This window comes from Hylaeus volcanicus, chromosome 2 (assembly GCF_026283585.1).
Source record: "Hylaeus volcanicus isolate JK05 chromosome 2, UHH_iyHylVolc1.0_haploid, whole genome shotgun sequence".
Classification (NCBI taxonomy): Eukaryota; Metazoa; Arthropoda; class Insecta; order Hymenoptera; family Colletidae; genus Hylaeus; species Hylaeus volcanicus.
In genome coordinates this window covers 17,727,841-17,750,128 of record NC_071977.1, presented here as the reverse complement: position 1 = coordinate 17,750,128, position 22,288 = coordinate 17,727,841, and the positions used below count along the sequence as shown (strand labels likewise).

The 22,288-nt window shown below is 35.9% G+C and overlaps 1 protein-coding gene across 13 annotated transcripts in view; it reads right to left on the bottom strand.

Moving 5' to 3' along the window:
- Positions 1–22,288, bottom strand: part of LOC128872655 (gamma-aminobutyric acid receptor subunit beta) — a 243,544-nt gene that overhangs the window by 54,524 nt on the left and 166,732 nt on the right. For 5 of the 13 annotated variants that reach the window (XM_054115562.1, XM_054115574.1, XM_054115568.1 and 2 more), the window contains exon 3: positions 19,421–19,488. The exons of 7 other annotated variants lie outside the window; for them this stretch is intronic. In XM_054115562.1, coding sequence (XP_053971537.1) covers positions 19,421–19,488 — 68 coding nt within the window. Of the gene's footprint in view, positions 1–18,749; positions 18,921–19,420; positions 19,489–22,288 lie in introns of those variants that run through there. One more of the 13 variants, XM_054115573.1, reaches the window with a different exon arrangement.

The following is a 22,288-nucleotide window of genomic DNA, read 5'->3' as shown; positions in this document are numbered from 1 at the left end:
AATTTGTGTTTTTATCTATAATTAATATAATAGAAATAGAAATAATCTTCTGTATGTATGTATAATATTAGTATTACACCTATACACTTAAAATATACATAGTACATTTATTTGAGAAATGAACCATCAGTGAACTATATATTAATTTAAAAAGCATGATGCTTTCTATGCCCTTTGTAACAAGAGTCTAATACACACGTAACCGAACTTATGGCAGGACTAATTGTATCTAGGAGTTCTGAATTCCAACATGGAAGTATTAATACAACAATAAAATGTTGGATGTTAAGTAATTATCGTATTTTGAATTATTGAATTACGTATACATAAATAATATAATCAGTGATACAACCTTTTGCTTATATAATTTTTTCGTGTGTCGTTTGTCTACATTTCTCACCTGTGGAGTTTACGTTTGAAAATCTCGGACGCGTGATTATTTCACATTATTAACGCTTTTGTGTACTTTCCCATGGAATGAATTTTGTAAAATTCGACAGAAATTAAAACTTAATGGTAAATTAATTTTGTAACTTTGTAATTTTGTAACTTGGAACAAGAAAAAATTTGTTGGTATATGAATTCGATAAAGCGCGAAACAACTGCTTTGACGATATACGAAGTTAGTAGAACTTGCCGGAAATAAAAATCTGTACAAAGGTGAATTCGATAAAAGAGATGAAAATTTCTCCTCTGCGTATGGTAAAACTTGTACATTTCTATTAATTGAAATAATTTTGTTCATATCGTCAAAGAAATATGTAATCTGATGTTGTCATGACGAAAGACAATTATTTTTGTTATTGTAGAAGCGATTTCGTTTCTTTTATTTTCATTAATAAATAATTTAATTACTTGCCAAATCAATTTAATATATAAATATAACTTTAATTGCACAGAGTCCTCCTTGAACCCTTCATTTTTTATCCATAACATTTCTTGTATTTTTAAGACCGTTGGCACTATTTTTTTTAATCAATCGCCAACTGTATCAATTAAATCATTGTCAAAGAATTATGTATTGTCTGGTGGAAGGAATTGTCTTTATTAAATGTTTCGATCCCACGAGTAGGTCATTTTCAATCAAATATTGTACTAAACTTAACACTCATGTAAAAAAAATTAGAAAAAATTAGAAAAGTAAGAAATTGTTTTATATAAGGTGAAATGGCAAAAATGTATAAGAATTGAGGTAGAAATAGAGGCAGTTTGAATTGAATACATAACAAAATGAAATGAGACCTTGCATTCTATGTCCAATTTAAGAAAGGAAGCAACAAATATTGTGACAGCTCACCCTTAGTGTTCCACACGTCCAAACTGAATTATTTTTCATAAAAATTAGGTAACAGAAAAATCGCACAGAAAACTAGGAATTTTTTTCCATATGTACAGTCAGCGTAATAAGTATTCGTACAGGAACCATTTATTTTAATTGGGTTGCTGTATGAATACTTCTTACGCTAACTGTACATCAAACAATTTTCTAATCTTTTTCTTCTACGAAGATAAACAGTTTTGTGCTTTTGATGTAAACACACGTAGTAAGTAAGGTCACATTAGAATTTGGTATGTACTCAATTCTAAGCTTTAATTTCTCTTCGATAATTTTCTGTTTCCTTCATTCACCTTTTACGAAACAAGTTTTCTTTTCTTCTTATTTTTTTTTTTTAATTGTCTTAATGTTTCTTGGACTAATATTACGTTGATTACATAATTTTATTGAAGTGGACTCAAACGTAATTTGATATATTTAATAAAGCAGTTGTGCAATAACATAGACGTAATTTTTATTAGTTTCGTAATGCAGTCGATTTTGTATAATTAAAAATTACTTCTTGCTTTTCTGTTTGCGTCAAAGAAGATAATATTGCTTTGTTCTTAAAAATAATTAAACATACCCTTGACCAGACCATGCCATTGTCTTAAATTGTTTTTGCACCCTGCGAGCACAACTTTGGAATTTTGAATTAAACCGTTCTTTCTAAATGCAGTTCGTTGCTTTCAGAGAACTCGATGCTCTTTCACGTTGTTCCTCGTTCTTCTGACGTGTATTTTTCTCTCCTTCAGTGAGAGGGATGCTCGAGGCAAAAGGAGAAGACGGCGTTCTTCCAGGGGAACGAAAAGTCTCGAGAGAAATCATTATACGAAGTGGCGTATTATACCTTCACAAGGCCCAACACAAAATAAAATGGGGGGCCCCATATAAAAAGAACTAAAACGAGTAAAAACATTTTCAAGTTCAAATTTACTTTATCGAGTCCACGAGATAAACGATATAAAAGACACTGCATAACGCAAAGGAAATATCTGATTCGGATAAATAAATTACAAATAATGCACATACATACACCTAATCTAATAGGCATTCCCATTACCTCACTTGGTCTCTGCGTGCTTTTCGAACTCAGAGATTGTAAGTCAGGTCATTATAACAAATTTTGTTCCTTATATCACCATCGATACAAATTATCGACGTATTATTTAACTTTTCTTGTTCAATGAAATTTATATTTCGTAATACAATTTTCGTCTTTGTTTTTCTTGGGTCTCTTACACTCATTAATTGTTTGAGTTGCTCGATTATCAGCGCAAAGTCAAAACCAAATATTGCGTGTGTTTTTTTCTTATAAATTGTATTTGTTAGTTACTCTGTACAAGCAACAATGAGTTCAACGTATTCGACCATAGAACATCTTAAAGCATACAATAATATTTGTTCATAGATTTCTATTTAATTCGTGGGGGTAGATACGATTGTGTATGATCAATTTAATTAATAGTGTAATTCAACTGAGTATATTCTCCTAATTAATTAATGAATTATACATAATACTGTCAATTCTCAGGAATGAAATGGACATTACTAACACATACTACATATTATATTCTTTTACATGTTTTAAGAGAAGACTCGAAGAGTCGTAAGAGTAACGTAACTAACCCCTTGTTACTTATATATACTAATTAACAAATACAACACCGATGTTGAACTTTCATTTGTAAACAAAATATGAAGCAGGTTCCGTATGAATGGATACCACACAGATACGTATAGCGTACAAGTTCTGTAAATATTTCTTTATAATAAATTTGTTGATTTCCAGAGGAGTATATACATTTCCATATTCCGAATATCAAAGTCAAACATTCTCTCAACTGAGATAAAAATAAAAACTGTAACTTCCATCTCCGAAATTTAAAAATATAACTCTATAGATGTCCCCAAAAAATACTTCCTCCCAAAAAATATCCGTAAATCCATCCACTGAGCGAAAGACAAAATTTAATTTGATTGTAAATTAAATAAAAATAGAAGGCCTCTCCTGATTAGGCCCCCTGGAGAGATGAACTTATGTGTTCTAGCCTCCCTTTTCTGGCTGTAGGATAATACGCCACTGGTTCTACGCGGGGAGTGTCGCGAGTAATAAAACGTTGGAGGGAAACAGAGACACGTAACAGGGAAAATGAAACGTAGAGCGACGCGATCGGATAAGATCGGGGGTCTCGAACGGTCGGTAATAGGAGAGGAAACGCAGAACTGAGATCGTGGACGTCGACAGGTACCTTTAAACTGTCGTCGACCGATACCGTCGCCGACACAGTGACCGTGCAACGTGTCGTGGTTATCGTAACCCGCGAAATCGGCTACTTGAAACACAACGCAACTCTATCGAGACGTCCTTCAACGTTCGAGCTCACGCCTGTGAGCCCAACCGAGGCTAATTTGACCGACCTACAACGTGTTTCGACGAAAACCGTCGTAGGCGCCAGCCTGTCGCCGAACTTCTGCTTCCAGTGTTGTTTATTCGAGCGATTCCGCAAAACTTTGAAACTTTGAGGCTCTCCTTGAACCAAGTTGGCAATGAAGATGTTGCTCTTAGGAGCTGTAAACGGTTAAACAGTTTACGGGTATAAACAACCGCGACGTTTCGGCCACCGCTGTTTTGATCCTCTTCATGTCAACATCTATCATAGTACTACATCACCACTGTTCCGTCTAAATTGTTGCTTTCGAATATTTTCGAAGCTATATGCAGAAAGATATTTATTCGTTACACTAATTTTATTATTATAATAATTATTTATTTACTATTTAATTATATTTTTTACATTATATTATATATAAATTTTTTCTATTATTATAGATTTTAAAGTTGTATATAATAGATAAAATTTAATATATACATAATTATTTATTTACTATACAATTATACTTTTTAAATGATGTATTATTTAAATAAAATTATCACACTTTATGTGATGAATTATTAAATTCTTTCTATTAGATAAATTTAAAATTTGTTGTAAAATGTGAAAATATGAAATCTCTGTGATTTATTATGGCGGATAGTTTCAATGTAGTCTAACCAAGCCCTTTGTTTTTTTATTAATGAGTAATATTTTCAATATGCATATTTCTGACTTATACAGCTATTTCATTTGAAGATTGTCGGATTACATCTGAAGATCTGAAAATGAAAAATGTGTCCGTTAAAACTGTTACTTATCAATGGACAAACAAAAGGCTTGAATATAAACAACATTGAAGTTGTAATCTTTAAACAAAAGTGGCATGATTTTGATTTGAGAATATTCACGTGGAAAGAACCCCATGACCGAAACATCGGGATTAAATATTCGATAAATCCTACGGTCATTACTCGCATTTGGCTTTTATCGAATTAGAATACATACATACTACGCCAAAACATCCATCGTGATATCAACGTTTACGATTCGAGTGCGAGGGCAGCTTAAAAATCATGTAAAATTGAATTACTTTCATCGATAATAAATGATTTCGCGGCAAGTTATTTGTGTTCAGGTGAATGGAAGATCGTGAAACGCTCAATCAAAAATTTTACGCATGAGGTGGAAATCAGTTTGCAATTGAATGCACCCGATTTTGCGGGAAACGTTTCAAGAGAGAGCGCGAAACAGATGGATATATAGGTACGAGGAAGAAAGATGAGCGAAGGGATTTAATATTCAACGGTTCCCGTCGCTTTAATAGTTGATCGTCGAGCAGGAATAACCGTAATTTAAACGTCTTGAAATAGATTCTCGCGGAAAGAAGTTACGCGTTTTGAAATATTCAAGGATCTTCGTTTAAACTTTGATTACATCGTTCGACTTCATCGAACGGTAAAAGTGATTTCATTTGGTCGTGCTGGGCGGCGGGGGCGAATTCATCAAACGTTGTAGCGTGCTCCTCGTCGTAAATTCAGCGCCCGCCAGCCGAGTAATTCGCCCCGATAAAGAAAGTTTAAGTAACCGAGGCGAGGAGTTCGAGCGTAATCAGCAATACCCGATGGCTGGATTTATTATTCCTGGTCAAAGTTTCTTGATTATTCTATTATTAGGTGGATGTAATTACACGCAAGTGCATTTAAACGTGCTTAAAGTTTCACAAGCTAACAAAGACGCTATTAAAAGTTCACTTATCAAATTCGAATAATACACGCATCGATCGACGCCCTGGAAAGCTTCGTCAGATTTACCTTTTGTTTAAAACAATTCGAAGAAATCTCAAAGTTTCAAAGGATCACGGTTTCACCGTGAAGATTGCTCAATCGTGGTTAAATCGCGTATGCTTACGTAGGCTGAATCAGTTTCAACAGACGTTGCGAATATTTCCATTCAATTCATTTCTTGATGATAGGAGCAAGTTCTAGGTAGTGAATATTTGATGGCTAAATTGTAGACGTATGCTTATATAGACTGAATCAGCTGAAACACGAGCGTTCCAAATATTTCCATTCTCTTCGTTTCTCGATTATGTGAAAAAAGGTAAGGGAAGAGAATTATCTTTATTCGTTGAGGCGTGTGGTTTTGTACAAACCTTGTTATGCTTTAGACCACAATTTTGGGTGGATCAAGATTTGTGTGAATATATATTGAATCGGTGGAATCAAATATTTAATATAAATGAATTTACAGGTATAATTTTATTTTACGAACAAATAAATCGAAAGTGTGAAATAAAGTAGTTTTCATGATTCCAATTCACAATTAATTTCATTTGAAAATAGGTCGAAGGTATAACATAAAACAGTATTCGTGATTTAAAGGCATAATAGGTCGAAAATGTGAAATACTCATGAATCGAAATCATGTTATTATTAATTTCATGTGGAAACAAATAAAAAGTTGAGACAAAGTGACTCCCTTTCAACATAAACATAATTTCGTAATTGTATTACATTTGAACAATTTTGAAACTTTGAAGAGGACCATAAGAATCAGCACTCTATTTTAATAAAATGCTCGAGAAAACATAATTTACGAATTACTTTTTATTGTTTGTATCGTCTCACGCGTCCCTTTGATTCAGATAATTCCTTTCGCCAACTTTGTCTCGCATCATTAAAGGCAACGGAGATACCTGCGATTCTGTTCTCGGGCGTGTCGCCCTTGTATATTCGTGTCTCAGGGCTTGAAATCTCAACGATAGTTTGCAGTTTCACAAGATAATTCGATACAACTGGAAATTACACAGCTTGAACCGAGCCGTATCGCCTGGTGCACGGTTCAATCGCGCCGGATCCCTGTCGGCGTGGTCGATCTCAGTTAGGGGAATCCCGCGACGCGAGGGTATTTCGTGTGTACACGCGAAAGCGGTAAGGTGCATGGACCGTGTATATAGTGATTATATATATCTATTCCAATACATATACCACGACTACTTGGCCAAGACTATGTACGTGCAAGCATGCTACGAGACGCTATCAAACGGCATGCATCTGTCTACGTGTATAGCGGAGTAACGATCTTAAATCTAACTGTAAATACTTAGGTCTAATCGAAACTTCGAATTTGGTAACAGTGGCAACGATATGCAGCGGGATCTGAAAGTTCTGGTGTGAAAATTCCTAGTAACAGCTGTTTTCGTATCACATACGTCTCTTTCAACGTCTGACTCGGTAAAATTGTTAGTGCTGATGAATCTGACGAACTGTTGATTTTTTAAAGAGTAGTTGTTCGCGAAGGTTTCACCTAATTTTTGTATTTATGAATTGGTGTATTGTCGCATCTTGTACGAAAATTGTTTCTATTATGAGAAATCAGTATAATGCGTGTCTCTTGTAATATCTGTCTTTGTGAAATTGATAGTATTGCTGAAAAACCTGTATCTAACAATTGAGTTTTGTTTTAAGAGCGCTGGCACGTAAATGTCTTAACAAATTTGTGTAATTTCAAATAAATTTCTTGTTTAATAAAAAACAATTTTGCCATTTTCGGAGACGATTGATATATCTTTATGGCTGATTCGAAGTAAGGAATGTATCGTTTAATCTCCCTTCAAATGATTTCATACGCATACTGTAATTAGAAAAAACCGCCCAAAAAATTCATCGGTTTTTCACTGCTCGCACCTATACATCCCACTATAGCAGATTGCCTTGATGGAAGAACATTTCTATTATTTGAACTGTGCTTACTGTAGAGTAATTTTATTTTTCGTACAACACACACATTGTATTAAAGAAAGTTTAATATCTGGACATTTGTACTGTTGGAACCTGAAGAGAACTGTACTATCAGGTATGTTTCATGATTATGATGGTTGTTAGAATTAGGCAGAATAAAATGCGACAGTAAAAAAAGCCCATAATCTATACTAATATGTCCGACCACAATATTAGTACGTGTTATTTAATCCTATACATTACGAAAGAGGGGTACAAATTTTAACGAATAAGATACACATTCCTTTTACAGTAGTTTTCGTTAGCTTTTGAGAGTATAATTTTGATTTAGGAAAATGAATCTCCGTTTAAGGGAACTGATGTACCATGAGTAAAGGGGAATATAAGCAGTGTCAACTAATGTAGTCTCTAACATAATAAAATTATTTTAATAATTAACCTTAAAGTTAAGACTCCTTAAATTAATAGAATTAAAATGTCTTTTACCTATTGCAACTAATATAATAGTTTTTTATATAATAAAGATGTAAAAATTAACGTGAAGAATATGTCTGACCAGTACGGTCTACATCCACTTTCAGAGACTGATTTCTTAGTTTGCTACAATGACAATATCTTTGAAGTATAAACTTTTACACCTTTTTATTTGAACTGTAAGGCATTGATATATTGTCATAATTCAATTTACTATTATTATTATACCTTACTGTGGCTTGCAATTAATATTTTTTCCCTGTTAAATGCTGAGCTGTATGAAGTATGCGAAAACTAAAAGTTGGGAAATACGCATGTAGTATATGCTAAGACGCTGTCGTAAAAGTGCCTTAAACACTTATTACTGTACCAACCTCATTTTCAAAAATTCCTAAAATACAGATTTAAAAATCGAGTTTGTTCAAATAATTCTGATCGTCTTTACAAATATAAACATATTCTACAAATATTCCATTCAGCAGAATTACTGCTGTAAAAACTTCTTTAAAGAGTAATTCAATTCCTGTTCCTACAAATTTTGTTAAAATTATGATCGACTTTTGAATCATCCCATTTGCGCAGATATCGAATGACATTTCCATTTGTATTCAAAATTCAATTGACTTCAATTTATATGTGGATTCGCGTACATTCACGCGACAGAAGTTGACGTGTGTGAATTGAAAATTATTTTTGATGCGCATCTGTTATCAGTACACTGTGCCTGCGAGATTGTAATCGCATGGTACATAAATACAGTCGCGCCGTTCCGGTTATGCAATCGAGTTTGTTCGAGGTAACGACGCGATGCGCATTGCTTCCTGAATAACAGGCGACGAGTAAAAACGCCACAGAGCGATTTATACCAGCTTTTGTTAGTTGAACGACAAGTTTTATTTCATTTTATAATCCTGATTGTACGTTTTATTGAGCAAATAACGGATCAAAAACTCTTCATCTGTTATGCAAATAAGGCTAACGAATCCACGCATGAAAATTAACAACGTAATTCGTGTTTACATTCGAGCTTTTCATGCAACCTTTTTTATTTTCAAACTTTGTATCTTCTCATTATGATAACAGACTTTGTGTGGGAATAAAAACAATTTTTTGTTGGATAAAGTAAGTAATCAATGACCAAAGAGTATCTATGAAATACACAGAATGTGTGAAAATTTCGTAATTTATTTTATAATATTGTATACGTATATATATTGTATATAATTCTTACCTTTAAAGTTTACTTAATTTATGAGAAAATACATAGTAGCCTTTTTTAAATAAGTTATGATATTTCCACACGGGCTATATATTTTGTAAGTACGTTTCAGAATGTCATTACTAGACTGCGAATGGTTATGCAAATTATTGTTTTCACAGATACTGAAATAAAATTAAAACTTAGATAAATAAAAGTACGTCACATCTTCTAAACGGAGAACCATGTATATTATTGATGAATAACTGGCGAATTTTATGTGTTTATGGTAAAACAAATTTGACAAATATAAACCAAGGAATCATAACCAAAAGGTATATTTGATATTTTCTTCATTCTTCCACTTGGCATAACTGCATAAACATCCATAGTCTACTCATTACTTACTTCACTTCATAGTATTATTGTTGCTCCTACTTCTATGATAATAATAAAAAAATTATTTGACATAATGTAAATTTAGTGTATCGACGAAGATTCACAAATAAGTCGCGAAATTTGTATACATATGTATAATATTAGGTGTATGCTTAAGTTGTCTAGGTAACCTGTGTCCGATGCTAGGAAACGACATACCTGTATTTCAGAAGTAATTTTATTTGACGTTGGTATGACTGATCAATCTGCATCCGAGCAAATGAATAACAAATCCTAATGGTTGATCTAACATCATTCTTAATGTCTTTTAAAATGCGTAATTTCATTGAATCAATAAAATAATTCAGCACAAAAACCTACAACACTTATGCACACACATAATAATTTTGTCTATCCATGCAAAATTTATTCGCGAATATACCACGAGAGCGATTGTTATATTCGCAGGGAACCAATAGGAACAGTTGCCAGATGCAGTAACGCGAATTCTGCGATCGAAGGGGAAAAAAAGGTGGAATAAAAATTTGACGTTTTCGTGACCGATAAATAACAATTACGGCTATAAATTCCCGGTGTATCGGTGTTTGTTCGCATTCTTCTCTGGCTGGTACGCGAATTTCAATTTTTTATTTCGCCCAGGCACCGGTCGACCGCGCTGACAGAAATTTTACGACTATTATAAACGCGAAACTTTCCGGAATTTTCGCAACCTTTACAGGCGCGAAATTTCGCCAAAAAGGTCCGGAAAACTTTCGGTATAAACTTGGACATTCTACAACTCCAATAACGGCTGACACTCACGGCTCGACGTCGGTGGAGGGATTTCAACCCGAGGCGACGTTTACCGTCGTCATCGACCGTTGTGTACGTGGATACGATATTTTTCTAACGTTTTCAACGCGTGTTGAGCTTCGCGTCAGCTAAATATACGGATTTATCGAATTACGTCATGCGAGCACCGCCTTAAGGTCGAATTTAAGATATGGGAATAATATGGTGTGTGAATTTCAATTTTAATTACAAGTTAAATGATATTTGGACTCTTGGAATGGGGTCGTTTTTAAATTTCGTGACCGTAGAATAGAATATGCTATTTATGAATAAAGAGAAACACTGGGAAACTAATGGGACGCTATGAACTACAGTAGCGTTATAATATAATATTATTAAGCGTATAAAAATAAAAATATATATGAATTTGTGTATTAGGAAATGAACCTAGAATTTCCAAAAGTATTTTATAGTAGGTCACAAATATTAACGTTTTATTTGGACAGATATATTTTTTGTTTTGGCTAATTATCTTAGTAATGACAGTAATAAAAGCTGAATATTCATACGAAATCAGTGCTGTGATTCTACTTTATGTATTATCGTTTTGCATTTTTGAATAAGTTCCTGTATAGTACATATTACAAATTCTAAGTTCATTTTCTAATACATATCTTTATTTTCATGTGTATGTATTTAATAATATTCCATTGGTGCCGTACTAGTTTGTACAAAGTCTTGTTTGTACTAATTAGACTTTAAATTTTCTTTTAAAAATGTAACATGATATATACTACTATTATTTCGAATGTAAAAATTACTCCATCGTAAGAATAGAAATGAGTAATACCACATACAAAAATAAATCGAAAATATAGAATAATATTTTTTCGTAAGAGACATGGAAAACGGATTTTGAAAGTACGGGGGACACACGCGTGCTTCGTCCAGTCTGAACGAATGGATTTCTTTATATCTTCCTAGCAAGTTTGTATAAAGTAAACTGGAGTAAATTAGCATCTTTGGGTATAAACTGTTACTTTCATACTATACACACAAGATAATAATAATACTTTATATATACTCAGCATAAATTCCTCCAAGATAGATTCATTCGTTAAATTGAAACGCAAGCGTCCCCCAAACACTTTCAAAGCCAATTTGTTCAAAAACGAAACGACATTGGAAAAAAATTATTCTGTGTTTTTGATCTATTTTTACTCGTAGATTCACCTACTTCCTACCTGTACCAATCTTTCTTTCTTAAAATAAACTGTTCTTCCGTCTAACCTTCTTTATAAATTACAAGTATTCTTACTGTTTCAATAATATTCAGTTAAACTGATCCAACGTAACTAATTCTATTAACAGTTAATTCGACTCCATCTTAAAAGAAAAAAGGACCAGCCAGAATCAATTCGATCCACCCCTACCAGCTGATATTTAATATTTTGTTCAGATTGGTTCACCAAAACGAGCAACCAGACGCTGAAAAAAAGTTGAAACGTGAGTGCACAGCAACCATTGTGTCTAACCATTCGAATATTTTGATCATTTCTCGTAGTCAAAGTTCACTCTTCAAGTGGAGCATGTCACGATGAATCCCCTACTTCGATATTCAGTTTCATTCATTTTTTAAGTAACGCCTGAACGAGTTCTCAGTTTCGATTACTGCTTCAGAACATTGTGTGGGGAGGGAGAAGTCGCTTGTTATTAATTGGAGAACTTTCACTGCACGTAAAGGGGGTTCCGATGTGATTTACGAATTCGAAAAAAGCGACGTTAATTAATTCAAGTGAGCTCGGAAGTATCGCCGTTGTAATGCGGCATTGATGTCACTTCGAGCGAACACCGTCGTGACAACAAGCTTTGCTTCGTTTGGCGCTCCTCCAGGCGCACTGTCGTGACGCGAGCTGGACATCTAATCCGTCGTACTACATTTCCTGATTCATCGTATTCTTAAATTTATCAGTGCTACTATCAGCCAGTTTCAGTGTTCAACGAAACTATTTTGTTTGCTTAATATTCCCCTGCACTTCTCCCACATTACCTGACACATTAAAATTTAAAATTGACGTATAAGGCGATCTAAAAAGATGAATGAAGAACTCAGAGGTGTATAGTACACATACGAATGGATGGAGAATATATAGTTGTAGTAGATTAACTGTGGAAGTTAATTATTTGGAAATTAATTCTGTAAGAGTTATTCGGAATTTTCTGTTTCCCTTTTTGTTTGTGAAATTAGTGTAATTGATAGTCATTTTTGATTGTGTATTTGTAATACTGCTCTGTGATAACGAAAAATTATAATCTTAGAAAAGAGTGATAAACAGTTTTTACTTTTAATATGTAACGTTTCACGAACGAAGGTAAGTATGACACATGAACTATTGAAATAAAAAGTCTCATATTATTACGACATTGAGAACCTAATCATTTCTTTTTTAATTTTGTGAGCATTATGTACACCTGTATTCTGTCATTATTTTTTGAGATCGTCCACTATTTGTACCCTGCAAGAAACGTTCTTGCTTTTCAAGAAGTTGCTTATTCTCCTCGTTTATTATTACAAAATGCAATAAATATTCACCTAAGGTCAGACTTAATACAAAAGTTCGTTTCTGTAGTCGAAAGACACAGTGAAGTATATTTTTCACTTTGTCAAATATTTTTTAACACTTTAGAAGGTTTATAATTCTAATTAATAAGAAGTGAGTAACTGTTGTGCCTAAACAAGCCTTTTTTTTTTATTGGTGTTTCGACTCATTTGGTTTTGAGTCATCTTCAGAAAAATTGTATATTATAACCTGTAAAGTGATTGAGGATGTTGAGATGTTTATATAATAGAGAGAAATGGCAAGAGCAGAGAACAATATTTTCAACTCATTTAGAGTATAAAAGGTGCTCGTTCAAAAACACTAATTGAATAATTGTTTGTAAATTGTTTATTTTTGCTTTTAATATTTATTCCTTATATGTACAATCAGTGTAAGAATTATTCGTACAACGGCCAATTTAAAATACAATTAATAAAAAAAGAAATAAGAGGTTAACATTAAAAATAATAAACTTTAATTTACATAAATTCTACTCTAAAAATATGTAGGAATGTTGGTTAATTATTTCTTCCCCCAAAATCTATTAATAAAATAAATATATGAAGTTTTATTTTGAATTGATTCCTGTACGAATACTTATTACACTAACTGTATGTACGACAAACAAGTGTCTTCATTAATATTTTTCTCCTTTGCAACTGCTTTTACACCGATGAGCAGTGTAAATATTATTTTCCTTCGCTCTCACCATTTCCTTTTACTGTATAATCATAACCTCAGTCTCTTATACATACAAAGATTCCACGGAAACAAATTACTCAAAACGTCGAATATAAAGATTGTTCAAGGTTGAAAATTCGTCGTTTCATACTCGGGGAGACTTAGCAAGTTATCCTTGGCAAGAAAAGAGCCACGTCGACGCGTAGCCTGAGCGTTCGCCTAAGTCTAGCGTAAGAAACGAGGAGAACGGTGGCTAGAGCCTAGAGAACATAGTGACGAAGCTGTGTACAGAAGCGTTTCAAGCAGAAGCTCGCAAAGCGAATCGAAACTGAAAAAAGAAGAACAATAATGAAAAAACGAAATGAAAGAAAACGAAAGAAAGAAAGGAAAAACAACGCAATGTGTGTACGACCAATGTGACGGAAGGCAAAAAGAGGTTCGTCCGAGGACGCGTTCGGGCCAGCAGAGGTTGCGTTGTGCTCCTCGGCGCCTCGACGAGTGTGTGGCTTAGTCTGTGTGTACGCGTGCACACATTTCGCGAAACGCAGCGTGGATTAATGTGCACACGATCGTACAAGCGCACGCACGCACACACACACAAAGATAATATATAATACAATGGTGTACGGCATCATAGTGATTCATAGCGACCAGAAGCGTACTGCACACACTGACAATGATACAGCTCATATAGGTGTCGTATTTATACCTATAATGTAATGTAAATATAAGAAATATATATATGTATATCTATAGACACAGTACTCATATAGTCTCGATCGTGGTCGGAACGTCGTACGAGCTATACTCATTCGTTTTCTATGCGATCGTCGGCTGGCCAGAGGGAAGCAAGGATACAGGGCAGACGGTTTTTCGGTTTTCGTCGCTTAATCGTTTTCACGGATTTCGTTTCGTCTTTTTTGTTTTTTGTTTTTGCCACTGTTAGTTCCCTTTTTTCGATACTTTTTCTTTCCCTTCCTTACCCGTAGACGTCCGTCTGATAAATACGCGGTGTCCAGAATCTACGAGAATAGAGGGCGAGGGTGTCCCCCACCCTCTTGCGGCATCGTTTCGAGATCGTTCGCCGATGCGCCGGTGACTGTCTCGAAGGGAAAGATGAAAGAGCGGGTTGGGTTGCAAATCGATCGAAAAACTGCCTTCCTCGCCCGTTTCTCGCGAAGAAACGGCTGCACAGTACGTAGTCGCGGACAGGACAAATTTCCGAGGAGACGATCACCGACGGGGGCCACTTCGACGCCGTTCGTCGTGCGACAGAACGAAGGTCGACGGACACGATGATAAAGTTGGAGGATAGGACGTTTGGGGGACGGATATCATGGAGGCTCGCCAACGTATATAAAAATCGCGAGTCACGTCCCAGGTGACAGTGTCGACTTGATTTGGTTTCCGCACAGGGCTCAACACCTGGGGTCCAGTCTCGTACATTCAGCTCCAAACTCGCATTCTGGATCTCGACCGAGCCTCGAGCTCGAGAACGCTGGGAACTTGGCGATACCCGTTCATTTTTCTAAAGTAACTCGTTTTTATTCTCGTGGTACACTGTTCGCGTCGGTCAACGATCGAATTATCGTTCTCGTACTTAGAAAACAAATAAAAAAAAAAAGGGAAAATTACAACTATATAAATTTTCATTTCGCGAGCGTTAATTCTCCAGTAACGTTAATTACTCCACGGTTGGAGTGCACCATCCGGAGCCAATGGGGAAAGCCGACGGAGATCGATCCAGTTTCGCGCCAGTTTGAAACTGATTGCAGACACCGGAACATATCCTTTGAATACTACAGGAGTATACGCAATACACAATACGCCATATGATTACGCTATATACGTATCTTAAATATTGAGAAAGAAATTATATATATATATATATATATATATATATATATATAATATATATGTATATATGTATACCATACGTGACGTTGTGTACACGCTTATATACATACGTATACATCTGTACGTAGAATATTACAAAGATACGTGTACGTCTGCCCGTATATATGCGTGCCTCAACGTATGTGCGGCCTGCGGTGCTCGAATCGTGATTCGTCTTTCTTTTTTATATTTCCTTTTTTTTCCTTTTTTTTTGTCCATTTCCCTCCCTTTTTTCTTATCCGCCTAGAATCCACTCCACAAACGAAACAACGTCGGGCGTACAATTTTTTACAACGTTGCACGGTGAAACATCCCACCCTCCCCTCCCACCACCCTCGAACCGAGAATTCGAGATACCCTTCGTTCACTTTTATTCCACGACCCCGTAAATCCCCTTCTACGCGATAAAACGAATCGGCGGAAAACGATATTGCGAGGGACAACCGTAAAAAGCGTTAGAGCGGATTGGTGTACGGTCGAACGCATTTTTCGGTGGCGTCATTCGGCACCCCGTCGCTTTTTGTGGTTCGTTTTCGACTACATCTCCATCCCAACGAACAATCCTCCTCCCCTCCCCTCTGTCGTTGGTATTGACCTCTCGTCGCCGTTTCGAGCACCGCGGGTAGGGCCATGCAACAAGAACATCGCAAATCGAATTAAACGAGTCAACCATAAACCATAAACGAAGTGGACAAGAATATATCTTGCGAAGACTGTGGAACGTAGCAAGGTTCCCTTGTAACAGTTCAGCCAACCAAACAGCTGTGACGAGCTATAAAAACGTAGGTTAGTAGGCCATCCGTGTAGTGTACCGTGGGTGTGTACGCGTGTCTCTCTGTGTACGGGTTACCGTGTGTATGTGTGCGAGTTATGTATGTATGCAAATATGTACGTGTGCACGTGCCAATATGCCCCTTGCTGCCAACATAAATATCGCGAGCCGCGGTGCCTATGTGTCCCTCGGTGCACTTTTTCGCATTCGCTCGTCGAGAATTCCTCGAGATTTCGATGCGTGCATGAAATACTGCAATTTTGGCGGTTTTTTTTCTATTCTTTTTTTTTTATCGCGTGGCAGGCAGTCGCTGCAACCAGAACGGTAACGATAGTTTTCAACAGTGGTTCTTCAATCTTTGCGAGCTCACGGTTTAGAAAAGTTTGAATCACATTCGGGCTCATGGTACAATTTAGAAGGAGCAAACTGGAACGGGTCCTAATCGAGAGTAATCGTGAGTGTTTATGGTAACAGTTTTGTAGATATGAAGAATAATAATTCGATTAATTTACTTTTGCCTATTAATTAAGCATAACTATTAATATTCCATTGACAGAATTCATTGCAAGTGATATTAACGAAATACTTGCGCTTGATTTTGTTTAATGGTTCATTGGATGCTAGACCATTCAATACGAGGCTCGAAACTTGTTTGACGTCATGGAAACACCAGCGTCACTAACTAAGTGCGCGGAAAACCAGTTTCAATCGACTATTGCACAATGCGAATCATGAGAAAAACGTTTCCGTTATTTATTACTAGAGTTGGACGTTATTCGAGTAATTTCGGCTACTTATATCATTATTTGCAGGAAACGTTCGTATTTGAATAATTTATGCTGCTACTTGTTATTCGTTATTTGCGGTTCTTGTTGGTAACGTTTTTGAGTATCATGTAGATAGAGAAAATAGAGAAGTAAGATGTTATTTGGTATTCTTTTATTTGCTATAAGAATAAATATTTATTCGTTATATAAATGAGAAAACATTGTTCTCCTTACAAATGTGTTTGTGTATGTGTTGTGTTTAGTATTTATGTGCTGTATGTGATTTTCATATGGTATTTGTTAGGTTATTGAGTAGAAATTTTGATTTTAGCGTTGTATGTGATTTTTGTATTTGTCGTACTTTCGTCATTGTACGATTCGATAACTTGATTTTTCTGTGTAGCTTGTCTACCATATTTTTGCATGTAATATAACTTTTTTGTCGTATTTATATTTTTATGTGGAATGTACATTTGGTGCTATTTATGTAATATTTTCTTGTATTTTTGTACCACAGAAAACTCACATAGAGTGCACAAACCACACATTCCACACAAAAATCACGTACAACGCACAAATATTACATGCAGTATTGCAATTGCATACAGAACACAAACACGTGTGTGTGCATGTAAAGCATTGTTTTCTCATTTACATAACGATTGAATACTTCTTAGATAAGAGGTTCGGGAACGAAAATCTATGCAGACAAAGCATTATGCACTATTCTTATTTGTTATTCGTTATTTATAATAAATAGAAATGCCTCCAACTCTACTCAGTACACATTGTGCAATACAGATACATATCATGGTTCGTTACACTGTGAATAGTTTCTCGCGCATTTAGTTTCGATGTTTCGATGAAAATTATTTTCTCATTATTAATCCTGTTAACTTTGTATTTTTTATTTTAACTGAAACATTCTGAATATTTATCGAAGAAGATTTCATTATAGCAAAGAAAGCCCAGTTTGCTTTGATGTAATTTTCTATATTGTGCCAATGAAAATTGAGGCTATTTCAATTAGGAGAATTAAATGCAATAAAAATGGAAGTTTTTGTATTTGCGAATATTTCTTCACGATATTATCAATAATAGATTGATCATGTTTTCCCAATGAGAACGAGTTCAATCACGAATTAATTCGAACTCTTTGTAATTAAACATCATTCAAACCGTTTCTGAAAAACTTATTATTAGACATAATTAAAAGTAGGTCGAATCGGATCGTGTTTAGGCTCATTCTCGCCGAGAGAATCTCATAAATCCATTGATAATAATTCTGTAATAATATCAGTTGAATTATGGAAATTTGTATTTTCGTTACTCTTTCTCGATAAAGGACCACGAGTAGATCCAACAAGTGTTGTTATATCAACGGTTTACTGCAATACATTTAAATTAGAATCAGATTGAATCTTGACAAAATCGCAAAGAGAACGTCAAGCTGAAGTATCTCGCTAACAACAATTATAATAATAATTAACATGGATTTTGAGACCAGGATGCAACAAGTATGGTTTCCTTTTCTTTCAGTAAATTAGAGCGTGAATACTTTCGATATATTTACAAACGTATTCCTGCTACAGTCCACCTCTTAAAAAAGGGAATCCTAACATCACTAATAGAAATGAATCTTGCAAATGTAACCTTAACAGTAACAAATTAACCGATAAACAAAATAAACGAACTGAACTTTTATTTCGTATAATTCTCGCCATCGCGATTACAATAATTCACAAATAAAAACCGTACCAAGATCATCTTCCTCGAAACAGTACCGTACGCCCAAAATGATTAGGAATCGTCTCGTAGATTATGCTTCTTCTAATCCACCGGCAATCGTTTGACAACGCAATGACCGACAACCACTGCTGCGCGTCTGCGGAGGGACACGTTCCGCGACGGATGTCGTCCGTGTAACAATGGTAACGATATGAATATTCACCCGAATGTTTATTAATCTTACGCGCGTCCCCCGGTTGTTGTTCTTTCGAATTTCATGCCGGGACTTCGCCGTCCATGAATATTTACGCGGCTAGAAGTACACACGCACACACACGCACGCCGGATAATCGCGAAACAAACAATCGGAAACAAGCGGCATAGTGGGGATGAAACGGCGCGAACGGGATGCTGATTCGACGACGGACGACACGATCGATCCGTGGATCCTTGGGAAGACATCGATCGATCGCGCCGTGAACGACGCGACGATTCGATTCGATTCGATTCGATTCGCGTACACGTACGCGAAATAGATATATATATATATAAAGAGAGAGAGTTTCGCAGCGAGTCACAATGAGAACAGTGTGAAAGAAGAAGGGGGGAAACCCGTTGGTTCGAGCGAGGGGAGGAAGAAAGAAAATGAACGAACGGCTGTCGATGTGAGTTCTGTATGAGTTTGAGAATGCAAACTGTACCATCAACACTTCGGACACGGAGCTGATGCTGAGGACATACATGGTGACGCCGACCTCCACTGGTGGACCTGCAATCAAGAAAACCATCCGGGCTTGGTCGCTCTGATTATCCGCTAGTTTTTAAGTTTCCGTACATGTGACAGGTAGATTGTACGTGGGTAACAACCGTAAGTTCGTGTCTTACCCCTGACTCGCGGACAACAGGCGGACATCTTGGAAAAGAAAAGGCTGCCCCAACCGTGGAACCTTGTGGTACCCACTAGAGCAGTGAAGCGTTAGAATTGGATCGTTTAATTACTCGAATCTCACGATTGCGTCGATTGATTTTTTCGATTGTTATATTATATCGTTTTGAACGAGTACTAGAGGGAGTGACGAGAGTCAGGGGTAAAATGCAAGCGTACAAGTCGAAGAGAGCTCGCACCCTGCACGGAACCAAATCAACAGCACTCGTCGGCCACGTTGCTTTCCAAGCTAGAAGAATTATTCATACTTGACTCGTTATATATATATAATCCTTAGCCATTATATATATACACCCATCACAGTCGCATGGCAAGGTGACGTTACCTTACTTAACTATCGTCTTTTGTTTCGCTTTCTTTAATCCGCTTTTTTCTTGTTCTCACTCGTTACTCTTTCCCTTTGTACGGTTGCTGTTTCGTGTTTTGCGGCGTTGTTAGCCGAGCATCGTATCATTCTAATTACATTCCGCAACAAAATTAAAGGAGCATTTTGTAATCGTTGGGAAAGCAGCGATTTTCGAGGTTCTGTCATTTTGTGAAAAGTAGCCGTACAGTCGATGCTGAAAAAGCATATGAAAAGGCTTTTAAAGTTTGTTCAACGATTTTCCAGATGATGCTTATTTCAACATCGATTTTAGAATCTTTCTAATCCCAAGGCATGCGTGTGGTTTGAATAGTTTTCTCTGAACTACCATGAATGGGACATCAACTTTTAGAGCCTGGCCTTTGATTCTGACTCTTTTTCAACGCGTTTGCAATTCTTTTCGAAGAGTTATACAGAGGGAATTCTGTATTGATTTTTGTGGTAGGAAATCTGATTTATATTGTTAGTTTTAGCGTTATCTAAGGTATGTCAAGAGAAGATTATGTATGAAAGATGTGGAGAATGTAGATAGATGTATAGATAAGTATGATATAATCGTGGTTTGTGTAGGGAAGGTATAGAATAATCGTGAAAATCGTTTGGAATATGTTGATGACAGTATCGATTCAGTGTAGATTTTTATATTTGTAACCTTTTATTGTAACGTTTCTAAAGAAGAATGAAATATCGAAATAAAATAAATAGGTACATAAAATATTCAAATATTTGTTCCTATAATTATAGTTCATTCAAGGATAGTCAACGTTTTCAGTAAATGATTGCTTTTGAAAGTAAATGGGGTGTTTTTTAATTTCAATGTTTCTTACTCTTCATATACATTTTACAAATTTCACACTTATTCAACAGGTCCTCGACACGTTTTATATTCTTTTCAAACTCATTCTAAATGTATAGGTTTCACATTCCAAACTTATTGCAGACACTACTGCATATTTCATAGTTATGTTAAATGCTTCACAAATTCTCTGCGATATTTGAATTCAATTGTGTACACCCCTTCGTGGTACACCTTCTTTCAAATTGCAGTAGCTTTCAAACAAGAATTGTATCCTTATTAAAACAAGTGAGACTAACGTGTAACCTCCAAAGTTGATTGTTACGTTGATAAAGGTTCAGAAAAAAATTGTGCATACGGACACCTTCAGAGTCGAGTAATTTTAACTTAGAATTCGACTCACTACCTATAAAAGCATCGCCTAGAGAATGATTCAATAAAATTCAAAGAGTTCCACTTCATGTTTCAAATTACTTCAACCTTTTCACATCATCTTTCACAAGATAATATAACTTAGAAATCTGTCATCCTCCAAACAACTCTAAAGCTCTCCTTTAATTTCCCCGCGGATCTTACATCGCGCGAAATGAAACGCGTGTCTCTAGGTATCAAGGAAAAATCTAGTCCCCGTTTTTGTTCCTCGTTTATATTTGATCCCTTCCCGTTTTACCTGTTCCATCCCTCAGGCATCGTACCGGTTCCCTTTACGTTTTTCGTAATCGCTAAATGCTCGTTTCTCGATCTAAAACTCGTTAGAAAAAACAGAATTCGATACCGCAAAAAGATTGCTGTCATTGTCACTGCGATCGTCGATTCCGGACGAATCTTTTAGTCTAGTGGTTGTCTTTTGATAATTCGACAATAATTAGCTGATCGTACGGACGCGTATTGTACGTCGTTCGAGACACGTGGAACCGCGGAGTTCTTTCTTGTTCGAACAAACGAACGTGTGATACGTGCGGTGTCAGACACAAGGGGTTTTTGGGGGGTGAAGGTAGTGTGACGGTGGTAAGTGATAGCTGGCTTGGTGGTTGAGGGCTGAGGGGGTGATTTTTCCGGGCGGGTCTTGGGGGCGACATGGGGTTTTCGAGGGGTGTTTTGGGGGGTGGAATAAAATATAGAATAATAATAATTGTAAGTGGTGGCAGGCGGGCAGCCCATCTCAGCAACCGCGGCATAGCAGCTAGCGTCTAAAAATGGTCTAACGGGACGGTCGTGCGTATGTAATATATCCAAAATTGAACAAGATACTATTCTTCTACTAGAGAGGAAACAAAAGTGTTCGTTCGTTTTGTTGTATTTGTTTGGACAAAAAGAGCAGACCACGCTTCAGACAGCATAGGCTAAAAATAGTAAACAAGCAGGAGACAGTGAGAATATATATATGTAATTCGTCTACACTCGGAAAAAATGTAAGATCGAGAATGATCAGGACCCGTATGGTGTTACACGGTATCATCGTT